Source organism: Mus musculus, chromosome 2 (assembly GCF_000001635.26).
Source record: "Mus musculus strain C57BL/6J chromosome 2, GRCm38.p6 C57BL/6J".
NCBI classification, from domain to species: domain Eukaryota; kingdom Metazoa; phylum Chordata; class Mammalia; order Rodentia; family Muridae; genus Mus; species Mus musculus.
This window is the reverse complement of record NC_000068.7, coordinates 25,496,798-25,511,973: the sequence shown is the minus strand read 5'-3', so window position 1 is coordinate 25,511,973 and position 15,176 is coordinate 25,496,798. Positions and strand designations below refer to the sequence as shown.

Below are 15,176 nucleotides of genomic sequence, written 5' to 3'. Positions count from 1 at the left end.
AGAGACACTGGGGCTGCAGTGTCTTACTTGTCTATTGTGTGTTTTTAAGTACTCATTAGTGGGAGGGGTTTGCTTTTGTATTTTTTTAAAGAATTATTTATTTTATGTATGTAAGTATACTGTAGCTGTCTTCAGATGCACCAGAAGAGGGCATCAGACCCCATTACAGATGGTTGTGAGCCATCATGTGGTTGCTAGGAATTGAACTCGGGACCTCTGGAAGAGCAGTCAGTGCTCTTAACCATTGAGCCAACTCTCCAGCCTGGTTTTGGTTTTTTAAAATGTGTTTGTAGGTACAAGTGGTATATGTGCATGTAGAATCCAGAAGTTGACATCATGTGTCTTCTCTCTATATCTTTACTTTTTTGGGAGTAGGGAAGACAGCTGCCTGCAACTTATTTTCTGTTTTGTGCAGGTGACAGTTTTGGGATCAGGGAAGCTCTGTGGGATGGGAGGAAAGGGGCAGGGAGTCAGATGCAGCCTAGCCCCACAGAGCCCTGAGGTCAGGATGAGTGAGGCCTGATGTTGGCCTGTGGGGATTGGCTGGCTGGCTAGCTTGGCACAGTTTGAGGAGCCAGGCCACCAGTGAGCATACTGCAGAATGGTGGGGCGGGGTGCAGTGGGGTGGTACCCATGAATGGGGGAGTGGAGTGGGTGACTAGTGGCCAGGATCAGCCTTGGGAAGCCTAAGTGCTGGGGCACTGTGTCCCTGAGTATGGCACTTTCTACAGGTGCTATTGCTGAACCAGGGGCCCAGGCCCTTGGCACCTGTGGTGGTCCCGAGTGGCCACAAGTGAGCCACTGGAAACAAAGGCTGCTGGGACCTAGGCTAAGAAGCTCACTGCTGGGAGGCAGCAGGAGGCCATTTCTTGACACACACATAGATACCTGTGATGGTTTGTATATTCTTGGACCAGGGAGTGGCACCATTTGGAGGTGTGGCCTTGTTGGAATAGGTGTGACCTGGTTGGAGTAGGTGTGTCACTGTGGGTGTGGGCTTAAGACTCTCACCCCAGTTGCCTGGAAGTCAGTCTTCCACTAGCAGCCTTTGGATGAAGACATAGAACTCTCAGCTCTTCCTGAGCCATGCCTGCCTGGATACTGCCATGCTCCCACCTTGATGATAATGGACTGAACCTCTGAACCTGTAAGCCAGCCCCAAGTAAATGTTGTTTTTTATAAGACTTGCCTTGGTCATGGTGTCTGTTCACAGCAGTAAAACCCTAGCTAAGACAATACCTTTAGTTGGTTGGTTTATTTTTTGAGACAGGATCTCACTATGTAACCTTGACTGGCCTGGAACTTGCTTTGTAAACCAGGCTGGCCTTTGAACTCATAGAGGTCTGCCTTCACCTGCCTCCTAAATGCTGGTGTTAAAGGAGTGCATCACAACGACTGACACAGATACCCTGTTTTGAGACAGGGATTCTTTTTGTGTCCCTGACCGACCTGGAGCTCACAGAGTAAGCAGAGCACATTGGCCTCAAGCTCTGAAATCTGTCTGCTTCTGCCTTTTGAGTGTTGGGATTCCAGGTGTGCACCACCAAGTCAAGTGATTTGGTGATTTTTTGTTTCCGTTTTTGGTTTTGTTTGTAAACAGTGTCTCACTGTGTAACCCTGGCTGGCCACAGATGCCTTTCAGATTTGCTTTTAACATGTGTATGTGCATGGACATGGCTTTAGAACTGGATAATGGTTGGAACTGGGAGGATTAGAAAAACTGACCAGAAAGGCCTGGATTTTCATCAATGGGTGACCAGGGAGACTCTAGTGAGGGTACCAGAAGGTAGCCCTAGAAACATCTGAAATATGTTATGGCTGACTCTGGCAGCGGCTGAGCCATAGTGACCCCAGCTGGCTGTCATAGTATGTTGCAGTCAGTAAAGGGCACTAGACATTACAGGGGCAAATCCTCCTGACCATCCGGACAGTACCTAGTGAAATCTTGGAAATCTTTGGGCTGTCAAAACTGTAGGTAGGGCTGCCAGGTGCAACCCCTGCCTAGGGGACCTGCAGTCAACAGACTTGTGTGAGCTCCTGAGGCTGTCACCCCAAACTGCGCAGAGCTACCACTGCCAGGCAGGACTAAAATTTTTTTTTTCAAGACAAGGTTTCTCTGTGTACCCTTGCTGTCCTGGAACTCACTCTGTAGACCAGGCTGGCCTCGAACTCAGAAATCCACCTGCCTCTGCCTCCTGAGTGCTGGGATTAAAGGCGTGGGCCACCACTGCCCAGCAGGACTAAAGATTTTTGACTCACACAGATTCATATGTAGAAACATGTCTCCAAAGAGACAGTATTTGGAGGTGATTGGATTATGAAAATAGAGCCTTTGCGGGCCTGGAGAAGTGTATCCAGCCCTCCACCATGTGAATTTGGTCAGAAGAGGGCCTTTGATTACCTAGGAAACAGCCCTTATTAGGCCCCAAGTCTGTTCACCTGGTCTTGGACTTTCGGCCTCTGGAATTGTAGGAAGTAAACTTGTGCTGTTTGTGAGCCTCTCAGGCTGTGGTGTCTTGTCAAAACAATAGAGTGGTCTAAGACATAGGGCTGCTCAGCCTTAAATAAAATGCTTGGAAGTGCTGAGATTTGCTTGGTGACTTAAGCTGTTGTCTAGGTTGGTAGATTTTTCCATGGGAACTGTAGAAGGGTATGTCCTGGAGTAGGTAGGAAGTTCTGCCTGTGCACACCTGTCCCATACAGGTAGTTGATCTTCAGAGGTTGAATTGTACGCCCTCCACTACCCCCTGAGAACCAGGCCTCAGAATGGGAACTAGGGCCCTTAGAATGCTGAGCAACTTTTAAAAAGTCATCAGTCACTCCGAATCCACTATGGCCAATGTCTTTGTGAAAGCGGAGCTTTTGACATAGACACATATAGCAAAAGTGATAGGTTATAGGGACAGACACCTGGGTGAGGAGAGAACAGGGGAACTGCCACAAACCAAGATGGGTGAGTCACCAGAAGCCAAGGAAAGCAAGGACAACACTCCAGGCCCTGCTGACCCCCCCCCCCCTTCCCCAGAACCAAGGACTCTACTGTTAACATTTTGTCTAAGCTCTGCCCCACAATTACCTGGCAATAGCCAGGTATGTCAACTCACTCACTATAAAAGGGGCTGCTTGCCCCCTCCTCTCTCTCTTGTTCTCTTACCTTCTTGCTCCCTGTGCCTTCTCACCACCTCCCCTCCACATGCTTATGGCCAGCCTCAACTCCTCTCTCTCTCTCTCTCTCTCTCTCTCTCTCTCTCTCTCTCTCCCTCCCTCCCTCCCTCCCTCCTTTCCTCCCTCCATCTCCTACCTCTCAACTTCCCTCCCCATGCCCTGAATAAACTCTTATTCTATACTATACCGTCATGTGGCTGGTCCCTCAGGGGGAAGGAATGCCTCAGCATGGGCCCTCGGAGGTACCCCCTTCCCCCATAACTGACTACACATCCACCAAACATATTCCTTCTATCTTTTTATAAACACACCACCTATTATTTGTGCCTCCTGGAGTGTCCTCTGCTGCAGTAGCAGCAGCAGCAGCAGCAGCTCTGTCTTGGATGCTGGCTGTCGCTGGGCTGCCTCCCTGCCCTGGGCTGCTTTAGTTTTTGCTCCATCTGAGGCTCTTGCTAAAAGTCTCCTCTCCACAGAGCACTGTTCCATGTGCTGCCTCTCCATGTGCCGACTTTGATGGCCTAAGGTGGTTAAAAGTTCTGACCTGGGTTCTGGGGTGACACTTGTCCCTCGCTTGTCCCTCCTCTAACCCAGCTGTGCTGGCAGGCTTTATTTAGGGAGACCCCAGGCTTGCTGCCAGACCTCACATCAGAGTTTTTATTCAGTATGTGTTTTGAGTTGTGTGTGGTGGTTCACATCTACCATCCTACCTTTCAGGAGGCCCTCAAGTTTCAGGCTAGCCTGAGCTACACAGTGATACCCTGTTATAGAAAAACTTGAGGGGCTGGAGAGATGGCTCAGAAGTTAAGAGCACTGACTGCTCTTCCAGAGGTCCTAAGTTCAATTCCCAGCAACCACATGGTGGCTCACAACCATCTATAATGGGATCCTATGCTCTCTACTGGTAATCATATGCATAAAATAAATAAATCTTAAAAAATGAGAAAGTTGAAAGGTTATTTTTTATATGACACTTGATATGCTTAGTTTTTGTGTGCACTGTTCTCTGGTTTTCCTACCTATAATGGAATGGCTAATTGAACATTTTAGTGTACTTTAGTTTATTACAATTTTAACTATCTCTCTTTTGCTCTGTAGGGACAGTGAGAAGGCTCATTAGGTGAGGGGCTTGCTAAGCTTATGATCTAAGGGTCCTCAGAACCCACAAGGTGAAAGAGAACCAACTCCTGCAAGTTGCCTTCTGGCCCCCGAAGTACTGCATCAGTGCTCCCCCCCCCAAAAAAAAAAGTGAAAAAAATTAAATACACACCAAGTTTTCAGTGGTCTCCGTGGAGTTGTTATTTGAGCTTTAAGTCCAGTGTAGAAGTCCCACAGTTCAATTACACCTGTACTTAAACTCCACCAACAGACTTGAGGGTTTGTTGTTGTTTTCACTTTTCTGAGGTTCCCCTTCACGCTCCTCATTTGGCCATTTAGCCAGGTATTTGGAATTCTAACCACCTGGCTGCCCTGCCTTGCCCTTCCTGACTGAACCACAGTAGGGTTCATATGGCAAGAAGATGGGGGGGGCGGTGGGGGAGAGTAATACACAACCCACCTTCCTGGGACTGTAGCTGCAAGACAGTGCAGAGGTCTGCATCCACCACCAGGGTGCCAAGACATTGCGGATATGGGGCCTCCTGCCCTGCAAGTCCCCAGGCACTCAGCCATTGCATCCATCACTTAGAGCGCCATCTGTAGAGCTGTGCCACCTCTCCTGAGTCCTCACTGAGCTGCTTTTCACAGGGATGTGTGTAATGTGCCAAGTTAAACACTCAATCGCTCACCCCAGCCGCTACAGGTGGGGTATGGACATCTCTCCTCCTTTAAAGTCTCCTCCTTTAAAGTTATTATATTTTCATTTTGTTCATATGGGGACACATACCTCGTGGCTGGCCAATAGAGGTTCTCTCCTTCCAACATGTGGGTCCTGAGGCTTGGTGGCAGGCTCCCCTACTGAGCCATCTTGCCTGCGCTGTGTAAAGCCCAACACTTAAAAGGCTGAACTTGTAGTTTGTTACTGTTAGTTTTCACGGTTCAATTTCAAATTTCTGCATGCCGCTGGTTTCTATTTGGTTTTGTGTAATGTGTTGCTTCAGTTCTACAGATACCACTGTTCTCTTTTTACTTTAGGTTTAGACAAATCCAAAGTCCTTTCTGGGACTTTGCTGTAACTCCTCAGAAGTATATTTGCACTCAAACTTGGGCTGCTCTCTTAGGGCAAGAACAGGTTCTTATGGGCTCGGAATTCAGTTTCATGCTCACCTTGTGAAGAATGCTTAGCACTGTTGCCTTTGGGCCTAGGTGGGGGTAACCATGCTAGACACATGTACCACCCCGAGCCCTGGCACAGCCTCCACACCACTGGTCCTCCTCACATCCTCTCAAGGCCTGGTGCTTTCCAGCCAAGGCTCCTCCCATCCTGCTGGCACCGCTATTCATGCTGATGGATGCTTATTGCATCTTGCTCTCCAACATCAGCAATGGGTCACAGACCAGGCCTGGTTTCTCTGGTCCCATATGTCCCTGGGGTTCTGCCCTAGTCCCCTTGATGCAGCCAGATGCGGAAGGATGGGAAGTAATCCCTGCTCACTTGCTAGCTTGGACCTGGAAGGGCACTTGCCTTGTTCATTCACTTGCCCTGGGTACATTTTCTGTTCTTGGTAGGAGAGCAGCTTTTAAATGAGACGCTACTGTACCAGGCTGCTTGCCCAGTCACACTGTGGTCACTCTGGAGGCTGGCCCTGTCAAAGTCCCAAATCTTCCCTACTGCCAGGACCATGCATGGAGCCGCTAAGTGTAGGTGCATGACGTAAGCTCCTAGGATGGCCTAGAGCTACCCTCCTGCACCCTGGGACCTCACACATTTTCAGAGCTTATGGTGGCACCAAGAATTGAACTCAAGGCATGACAGGCAAACACTATTAACACAAACCACAATTCCCAAACCTCTTACTTTCTCAAGCCAGGGTCTAACCAAGTAGCCTAGATCAACCTTGGATTTGTTTTGTATCCAAGCAGGCTTTTAACTCCCCATCATCCTGCCTCAGCCCCCCGAGGAGCAAGTATTACAGATCTGTATCACTATACTCTGCCCAGGGAACTCTCCTGAGGGAGGATGGAGCCAACCCTCTTTTGGGTGCTTGTCCAGGCTGGGCTGGTCAATCTTCCTGCACCCATTAGCACTCACAGCCATGCACAGGCATCCCTGAAGTCAAAGGACTACGCACCCGAACCAGCTCACTCTTCAGTCTCTTGGAGGACCAGAGGCAGACATCACCATGACGACATTGGCCAGCAAGGCCTGGGGCCCCTCGCTACAAACAGACTAGATGGCATGTGCTGTTGCCAACTGTTTATTCAGGCCCAAACAGTTCAGGAGTGCAGCATGCAGCACCCACAGTCCACTGCAGGCCACTCAGTAGCAAAAACTGAATTATCAGAGACCAGTGCCTGTGGCCTGCTGCCCAGGGTACACTCAAGACATCCAAGGGTGTGGGTTTGGCTGAATATGAAAGGTACCCAGGCAGAAGCCAGCTTGGACCTGTGTGAGCTGCCAACCCAAGGGAAGAGGGTAGGTGAAGAACAGGGTTCCCAATGACCTGTGTACCCCAAGCTAGCCAAGAGGCTAGCATGGGATCTGGTGCTGCCAACAAGGGCTACCCTAGTGCTAAGCCTTATGGCTAAGTGAGCAGGTTTTGTGTGTGTGTGTGTGTGTGTGTGTGTTGGGGTCAGGCTGCCCCTCCTAAGGCATTGCTGCTATGAGCTACTCTGCCCCAGTGCAATAAAGAACCACGGGGTACCATTTTCCCCAGTAGGTTCCAATGGCTCAAATCACTGAAGCCTTCAGCGCCTATGGCTGGCAAACCAGGAGAAGAAGGGGCGGGGGCGAGGGCGGGGGCGAGGGCGTGGAGCCTGCAGAACACGAACAATGCGTGGTGAACGCCAGGCTTTGATAGTGGCATCGTCGCTGGCTGTCAGCAAGAGTTCCTGCTCCTGGGGGCTAAAAGCCACGGAGTTGACCACATCCTCATGCCGCAGCTTGGCTAGGCAGATGTTGTAGTGGCGGTCCCAGATATAGCCATGCCGATCTTCAGCCCCACTGTGGGATAGCATCTGGATGAGCCCACACCCACCTGCTGAAGCCCATACCCAAGCCCTGGAGCCCACCTGAGCCCACACCTGGCCACAAAATCCCTGCTGACATCCAAGAAGATGAAGAAGCACTCGTCATTGGGTGTGTAGGCACGGTGCGCTCGAAGAGCTCGCTTCACCTCTCGCATGGTCTTGAGATCAAACACCAGCAAGTCAATCTCCTCCGCAATGGGTGGTGGCTGCATGGGGTCGGCTACCACTGAGCCAGGGGGCCAGGCACGGCTATTCACATACAGGTACCTGAGCAAGGGATAGCATACATCTTAGGTACAAGCATGCTATTAGATACAGGGCCAGCTGTGGTGCCCCACCTGGCTCACCAGGCCCACCTGTTATCAGGAGACAGGCCCATGCCAATGATGTGCCCATGCACATCAATGACATGGTCCAGGGCATCAAAGAAGGCATCAGAGCCCCGGCCCTCGCCCAGCACGGGCCCTGCAGTTGTCATCTGGTGTGGCAGGATCTGCTTGATGCCTGCATGGAGACCAGGGTGAGGGGTCATCCAGAGCCTGCAAGGACATTACCACCAGGGCACTCCCAATCCAAGAACAGCCCTAAGAGTCCACAAACACTGTCTACACTCAGACTTAAGCACAATTGTGCACCCGCTCACTTGCTGACCAATCCCCTGCCTGGGTTTTCACCACTCTTACACAGGATCAAGTGTGCCAAGGCAGAACAGTATCTCAATGCATGAGCCAAGCTTTGCCTATGGACTTGCTGGTCTGGGGAGCAACACAGTGGTTGGTGACCGTCCCAGGCCCAGCCCTGCCCTGCCCACCATTACCGATCTGATGCGGTGAGTACGTGAGGCAGCCAGTGGTGAAGATGAGGTACTTATTCCTGGTGTCAGCGTCATTGCACTCTGGAGGCTTGGTGTGGCCCTGGGCCAGCAGCTCAGCCACCTTGGTCTCCAGTGCACAATCCGATAGCTGTCCGTGTCCATCCAAGACGCTATCAAACACACGCCGTAAACCTTTCTTGACGTGGTCAGAACCAGAAGTGTGCAAACCTGGGTCAGTGGCCTCTTCTTCAGTGTCCCCACCTAGGTCAAAGACTCGGCAGGGGAGCCCAGCCTGGTCGCTAGCATCCAGCAGGAGGTCCGGGCTATCAAAGCGGCTACAGTCAGCCACCATCACTGTGCGGATGGTGCTGGCATTGAGGTTCTGGATCTTAAAGAGCCGCTTTACCACGTTGACATTCTCTGACTCCACATCCTGTGGATAACAGTTGGGTGCTGGTCAGAGGGCCATGTCTGGGGAGCAGCCTACCCTGGGCTCTGCATCTGCCCTTCCATGCCCAGCCCTGCCCATGCCTTCTTCTCTATTTCCCTGCCCTACCCCACTTGTCTGCCCAGCCTGTCCCTGTCCCGGTCTGAACCTGGAAGGCATTGTTGAGCCACAGCACTGAGCAGGAGGTGATATCTCCAATGCGGTGCAGGTTCCCCGAAATGAGGCTGGTTTCTGTGAGCCAGCAGCCAAACACATCATAGGGCTTGTTTCGCACACGGGACAGCAGGGCGAAGGAGTCTGGGGGGAAGGCCACAGCTGGGCAGACTGCTGGCAGGGCACAATGGGACAGGTAGCCCAACCCAATGCCCACACTTACCTAAGCTGATGACAGCTATCTCGCCTGAGGAGGAGTTATGTGGCCCCAGGAACACCCCTGAGGCCAGCAGCAGTGAGTCATCCTGGTTGAACTGGGAAAACTGGGTGTAACTCCAGTTGTATGGCCTCATATCTGCACTGTGCAGCAGTGAGATGGTCAGGTCGTTGTTCCAGATCTGTTCCAGAAAGGCTGCAGGGTAATTACCAGGCCAGTTCACTCTGGCAGCACAGCAAATCCTGACTCTTCTCCATTGAGGGTTCTGGGTCCTCATGGGGCAAGAACCTTGGCCTAGGTCTTTACCACCCACTCTTATGACATCGTACCAATGTAGAGGGCTGACCCTGGGAGCTAGAGATTAGAGCTGTTCTAAGCTTTGGGTCTTGTGTGGTCCAGAGCAGGCCTCCAGGCACTATGTGGCCCTCTCTGCTTCTCTCACCATTGGCTTCTCTTCCCACTGAGTTCTGCTGCATGGGAGAGGCACCCTCACCTTCACCGTGCAGTCCTTGGAGCAGGAGGCAAACTGGTACCCCGAGTGGGAGAAGCTGAGGTGCAGGACCTGGTCAGTGTGCTCCTTCAGTGTCTGCACCTCCACACAGGGTACCATGTCATAGAGCCGCCGGAACTCCTCATACCAGGATGTGGCCGCTGTGGGCAATATAGTGTCACTCCTGCATGCAAGGCTCCCTCACTAGTCAAGATTGAGAGCCGACAGACAGCATGGCTACTGGGAGATGTTTTGTAGGGACTCTGGAACTCACGACTCACTAATTAGGTCTCAGCCACAGGGGGCACCCTTCTGCTCACAGAGACTCCCTCTTCCCCAATATGGCCCGTGTGTCCTTGGGCCATGAGCCCCTGCCCTGAGCCAGCAGGTTTAGGGGTGTGTGTACTGACCTGGGTGGCGGGGCACATCTCGAGCCACCTGGTAGTAGCGGTAGAATTGCTCCTTCCATAAGAACTCATCCCGGGACACAGCCTGCCATTGGCGGCATACCAGCCCAGCAGCCAGCACATCTGCAGGGCCCAAACTCAGGAAGATCTGGTAGACAAGGCTGTCGGGGAGCAGGGGCAGGCCCCCCTCATCCATCGTGACATTCTGCCCAGACGGTCCTGAAACCCACCAGTGGCGGCTCTGAACCCAAGCCTCCTCATCGCCAACCCCAGGGAGAGACTGATAGTCTGGGGTTCCAGACATGGCAGTCCTAGCTAGCCCCACCAACTGCCCACCGGAGAATTCCACTGCACTGAGCATGTGCGGGGGGAGGGGAGGGATGTGTGCATCTCTCTTTGTGTGTACAAGTAGCACTGCCCCACCACAGACCCAACACTTCTTGAAGGACCCAGGCAGTAACGTTGCACCACCTTACATTCTCCAGGACACCAAAGGACTTGCTGGACCAGACAGCAAGCCCCTGAGTACTACTAGGCCAGGTAGAACCTGCGAAGTGGGGGGCAGCCCCACTTTCCAGGTGGGGGCCTTTGATGCCTTCCCCAATGCTACAGGGCACAGGGAGGCAGGTGAGCACAAGACAAGCAAACAGGTCTGGGCTGCTCAAACTGGCAGGTCCAAGGTTTAGCAGCCCACCCTGTCTTTGACCTTGCTGCTATAGGACTTCAGGCCAAGGCTGACTTTCTTCTGAGAAGGGGTTCCTGCTAGCCAGTGGCATATGTCGTTCTGGACTCAGGAGACAGCCTGGCCAGGAGGGTGGTTAAGAGTGATTGGGGTTTCTGAATGTCAGAGGAGACATCAGGGACCACGCTTTGCTGCTTAGCTAGAGTGGGCAGCAGCTCCTTCATTCACCCACTGAACACCGGAGGGTGGATTGGGACGACGTCAACCTGCCAAGGCCATCACTGGCCAGATAAGGCCACCAAAGGCTGTACAAGTGTAGACATTGCAGGAAAAAAATATGGTGACAGTGAACAAAGCCCGTGAAGGTGACAAAAGCCAGTTAAAGTAGGACAAGGCAGAGCGAGGCCCATGACCGGGACCAGGCCCGAGAAAATAAACGAAGGCCACGATCGGGGACAAGGGACACCGAAGGTGGCAGAAGGCTGGTGAATGCAGGACTGGGAGTAATGGGGCACAAGGCTGGTGACTGGGGACAGGGCAGATGACACAGGTGAGTGAGCACGGCGGGGCCAAAGCCGGGACTCACCGCGGTGCCTCTGCCCGCTGCGCTGCGCCCGGCTTCCGCCGCCGCTCTAGTCTCCACCTCCACGTCTTTATGGAGGCGCCAGGCTCGACGCTGAGAGCCCCGAGGCATCGATGGACCGTTCCCCCCCCCCCCCCTTCCCCGTCTTGCGCCTGCGCCTCAGGCTCCGACTAGCAGCCAGCGTTTCTTATGCGCCTGCGCAAACTCTTACTTTCCGAGCGTTCTGACTCACAGAACAGTACTCACTCCTGGCTACCCTAAAGGACGGAGGATTGAGCCAGGCTCAGCTGGGCCGGTTCGAGACTCTGCCTCTGCTCTCTCTGCTGCTGGGCTTTGAACAAGTGACTTTATGAGCACGTTCTTGTTGGTTGTGGAGTTAAAGACAGTTATTGCATGCATAGGGTTGAGCACTGACCACAAGTGGAAATAGGGGTGCAGAGGTCAACTCTTAACTTTGCACTTGGGACACAATGCCCAGCTCCTATCAAGGCTAGGTTCTAGGATGGACCCTGGCTTGGGTTAGGGGTTCAGTAATCGGAAGACAGATGTGGACTTCCTGGACTGTGCTTCCTGTGGCACTGGACAGTGGACTCTGACCTAGGACAGTGCACCCCTCCACCTCGCTGTCCTGTCACCTACTGTCCGTAGCAGGTTGGCCATGCTGTCTCCAGGGGCTGTGTTGTTCTTCACCCTGCTCTTGACAGCCAGTTCGCTGGGCCAAAGGACTCGAAAGCCTATTGGGTCTACCTCCCCCATCAGCACTATCCAGGCCCAGGTCAATTTCAGTGCTCAGAAGGTAAAATCTGGGAGTGAGTGGGGGTAGGTAAAAGAGCAATAAGAACCTGCCTAGCTTGGCGGGATTGGTCCAGGGTGCCCCATTTCCCCAGTCCTGAGCACTCATAGTCAACTTCCAGTTTGCAGGGACATGGCTCCTGGTGGCTGTGGGCTCTTCGTGCCGCTTTCTTCAGGAGCAGGGACACCGAGCTGAGGCCACCACATTGCACGCAGCTCCCCAGGGTGCAGCTATGGCTGTCAGCACCTTCCGAAAGCTGTGAGTCCCAGCAGGACTTCATCCCAGCCCCTGAGCCCATCTTACTCTGCCCTCCTGACTCTAAACCTCATCTCTAGCTCTTCTGTGGCCTAGATAGCTATCCCATATGGCCTCTCCTGGGTTGGGGTTCCTAGAGTCTGGGTGCCTCCTCTTATGACATACCTTCTTCCCCTCCCCAGAGATGGGATATGTTGGCAGGTACGCCAACTCTTTGAGAACACAGGGGTCCCTGGCCGCTTCTTGTTCCAAGGTGAGGCAGGGGCATCAAGGGAGAGGGCTCTGGGCTGGAGGCAGAGGGGAAAGGACTGATGTGCTGTTGTGGTTCTGCCGCAGTCTCACGGGCCCGTGGACCAGTGCATATGGTGGTTGCTGAGACTGACTATCAGAGCTTTGCCATCCTGTACCTGGAACAGGGAAGGAAGCTGTCTGTGAAACTATACGGTGCGGACTAGTCCTGTGATCATACATGGCCTGTGCTTTTCACACATGACCTGTGCTCTGCATCCTCCAGGTCCACCTTGATGGACAGGGCGTCCCCAGATGGACACACACCCCTTCTCATTCCTTTTCTATCCCCATACTCTTGGCAGTAGGCACCCTTGATGAACAGCTACACATGGGATGGGGTGGGAACTGGATGGGGCAGGGACACACAGCTGACCTGGCTGTGTGTCCTGGGTTCCCTGCCATGTTGAAAGCACTGGAACTCTGCCTACCCCACAGTCCGCTCACTGCCAGTGAATGACTCTGTCCTGGATGTGTTTGAGCGGCGAGTCAGGGAAGCCAACCTGACAGAAGATCAGATTCTTTTCTTTCCCAAGTATGGTGAGTGTCCCCAGCCCGTGACCCTCCTGGGTGACGCCCGACCCCCTCTTACTACTGCCTGGGCCCCTAGGTTTCTGCGAGACTGCGGACCAATTACACATCCTGAACGGTGAGTGGTCAGTAGGGCAGAGCAGTGAAGGGCTGTGGTCAAGGTCTTTCCTGCCCCTGCTAAGGTTTTTATCTACTGCAGAGGTGCCGCGATAAGGCCATCTAGTGGAGAAGCTGTGGACAGTGGGCTACCCTCAGAGAGTTCTGAGCATCCTGAATGCACTCTTGGAGTCTCTCCTTTCTGTCCCCAGAAGCACCCCTTCATACAGCTCTGTTGTCCTAGGTCTTTTCATTAAACATCAGACTTGGCCCTGGGTCTTTTGTCGTTTTTTGTCAACCTGGATAGGAGTTCCACCAGGCCCAGGTGCGAAGGGAATTTGCGTGCGAACACACACACACACACCTTGGCTATTTGAGGATTCTGTCCTAGGGTGGTGGGGCTAGAAACAGCACTGAGTTCTTGCTCTCTCCCTGAGCCTGTTCCTCTCTGCAATGAGGACACATACCTTCCCTTATTCTCCAACCCCAGCCCTCTGCTCTGGCTTAGTGCCCATGGGGGTGGGGTGGGACTCAGGGTCCTGCTAGGGTATCTTCCCTGGAGAGGGGCGTAGGCCTACCAAGAAGCCCTTTAGACCCCTCCTAATCCTTGACCCTGGAGGCTAAAGAGCCAGAGGCCCAGGGGCACTTGCTAGGGAGATACCAGGATGTTTTTGAGGACGTGGTTGGAGCACATAGAGTGGAAAGCTGTACCCCAGGAGCAAGGAGTGGGCAGACTACTTAATGAACCGGTTAGAGGTGAGCATGGGGCTCCTGGAATGTGGGTTTCATTTCTGATAGAGCTGGCCCCCAGGATCACCTGACCGACTGTAGTCAAGGTTACCAGCTCCAGGGAACAGGAAGCAGGAAGCCTCACAGCGTGCCCTTAAAGGAGGAGCTAGGCCTTTTCTCCAGACAGAAGCAGTGTTCTTTCAAGACCTGGGCTGGTTTGCTTGGCCCTATAGGGCTGGAGTTCAGGGAACTGGGCATCATCCCAGATGTAGCTGGGCTCCTGTCTGCGTTGCTGCTGGCCTGACAACTTCCAGCACTTATTTAAGAAGCATTTCTCAAATGCCCCAAGCCCTGAGGACACAAAATAGGCAAGTCCTTGTTCTTCCAGGGAGTGTGAAGTCCAGGCTCAGCCACCTACTGATGACAGGAAGGCAGAGGTAGACTAACCCCTCCGCTCCCCAGTCCACCATGTCCTCCCCTCTAGCAGTGCCCCAAGTGAGCTGCAGTACTAGCAGAACTGCTGTATGATTCCCGGAGCAAAGTCAGAGGCCTTGTCTGCTGACATGTTTTTAGGAACAAGAGCTACAGGAATCCTGGTGGGTGGCTGCTCTCGGGGCCACAGCTGTCCCAGAGGAGGCTCTGATCACACAGGGTCTCTGGGCAGCTGGACTTTGGGGGAGCAGGAAAATAGACTGGAGAGTAAGTGAACCACCAGGGGCCTTAGAAGGAGGAATTTTAGGAGACTGTCCTGTCCACAAACATAGAGCTCACTGACGGAGCACCATGAACTTGTGCTGCCTGGCTTGGGCTCACTACCCTAGCTCCAGGGACACTTTTCCCTTTTTTTCTTGTGTTCTGTAACAGAAAGTGATGTTTCCACTCTGGTAGGGGTTGGGCTCATGTGGCCCTTGCCTCGTTGCCTTATGGGTCTGAATGGGCCAAGCATGGGCCATGCCATTAGCTTTTGACATAGAGCTCTAGAATTGACACCCATTTTAGTCTTCTTCTTTTTTTTTTTTAAGTGTCTTGCCGGGCAAGGTGGCGCACGTCTTTAATCCCAGCACTCGGGAGGCAGAGGCAGGCAGATTTCTGAGTTCAAGGCCAGCCTGGTCTACAGAGTGAGTTCCAGGACAGCCAGAGCTACACAGAGAAACCCTGCCTCGAAAACAAACAAACAAAACAAAAACTTCCGTTAAATTTGAAAGTATTAGGTATTTTAGTGATAACTATATTACACACACACACATACACGTTGTGTGTGTGTGTGTGTGTGAGGATACTTGTGGATACAGAGGACAACCTGCAGGTGTTGGTTCTCTCCTTCCATGTTTAATAGATTCCGGGGATCACATGCAGAAGACCAGGCCTAGAGGCAGCATCCTTACCTGTTGGGCTAACTC

At 52.8% G+C, this 15,176-nt stretch overlaps 2 protein-coding genes across 6 annotated transcripts; one reads left to right on the top strand and one right to left on the bottom strand.

Moving 5' to 3' along the window:
- Nucleotides 1-6,503: 6,503 nt before the first annotated feature.
- On the bottom strand, nucleotides 6,504-11,224 carry Fbxw5 (F-box and WD-40 domain protein 5). 3 transcript variants are annotated; one of them, NM_001356408.1, is made up of 9 exons: nucleotides 11,088-11,224; nucleotides 9,823-10,038; nucleotides 9,416-9,573; nucleotides 8,929-9,117; nucleotides 8,701-8,849; nucleotides 8,108-8,537; nucleotides 7,647-7,794; nucleotides 7,345-7,557; nucleotides 6,504-7,264 (listed from the first exon to the last, which is right to left on the bottom strand). In NM_001356408.1, exons 4-9 carry the CDS (start codon nucleotides 9,056-9,058, stop codon nucleotides 7,009-7,011), a joined length of 1,326 nt encoding a protein of 441 aa, NP_001343337.1. In that variant the 5' UTR covers nucleotides 9,059-9,117; nucleotides 9,416-9,573; nucleotides 9,823-10,038; nucleotides 11,088-11,224; the 3' UTR covers nucleotides 6,504-7,008. The 3 variants fall into 3 exon arrangements, with proteins under 3 accessions (NP_001343337.1, NP_038936.1, NP_001343336.1); NM_013908.5 differs by having other exon boundaries at nucleotides 8,929-9,103; NM_001356407.1 differs by lacking the exon at nucleotides 9,416-9,573 and having other exon boundaries at nucleotides 8,929-9,103.
- C8g (complement component 8, gamma polypeptide) lies at nucleotides 10,197-13,324 on the top strand. Of its 3 annotated transcripts, none has more exons than XM_011239171.3 (7): nucleotides 10,197-10,359; nucleotides 11,999-12,135; nucleotides 12,315-12,385; nucleotides 12,469-12,576; nucleotides 12,859-12,960; nucleotides 13,031-13,069; nucleotides 13,151-13,323. In XM_011239171.3, exons 2-7 carry the CDS (start codon nucleotides 12,110-12,112, stop codon nucleotides 13,162-13,164), a joined length of 360 nt encoding a protein of 119 aa, XP_011237473.1. In that variant the 5' UTR covers nucleotides 10,197-10,359; nucleotides 11,999-12,109; the 3' UTR covers nucleotides 13,165-13,323. The 3 variants fall into 3 exon arrangements, with proteins under 3 accessions (XP_011237473.1, NP_001258706.1, NP_081338.1); NM_001271777.1 differs by having other exon boundaries at nucleotides 10,255-10,446; nucleotides 13,151-13,324; NM_027062.2 differs by lacking the exon at nucleotides 10,197-10,359 and adding an exon at nucleotides 11,468-11,880 and having other exon boundaries at nucleotides 13,151-13,324.
- The last annotated feature ends 1,852 nt before the right edge of the window (nucleotides 13,325-15,176 follow it).

Coding starts and splice junctions, on each gene's coding strand:
- Fbxw5 (NM_013908.5), bottom strand. CDS start 10,015: ATGGATGAGGGGGGCCTGCCCCTGCTCCCCGACAGCCTTGTCTACCAG. Junction 9,104..9,415: donor CCAAGGACTGCACGGTGAAG/GTGAGGGTGCCT, acceptor TTTCTGGAACAG/ATCTGGAACAACGACCTGAC. Junction 7,265..7,344: donor AGCAGGGATTTTGTGGCCAG/GTGTGGGCTCAG, acceptor GCTATCCCACAG/TGGGGCTGAAGATCGGCATG.
- C8g (NM_027062.2), top strand. CDS start 11,743: ATGCTGTCTCCAGGGGCTGTGTTGTTCTTCACCCTGCTCTTGACAGCC. Junction 11,881..11,998: donor TCAATTTCAGTGCTCAGAAG/GTAAAATCTGGG, acceptor GTCAACTTCCAG/TTTGCAGGGACATGGCTCCT. Junction 12,961..13,030: donor TCTTTTCTTTCCCAAGTATG/GTGAGTGTCCCC, acceptor CTGGGCCCCTAG/GTTTCTGCGAGACTGCGGAC.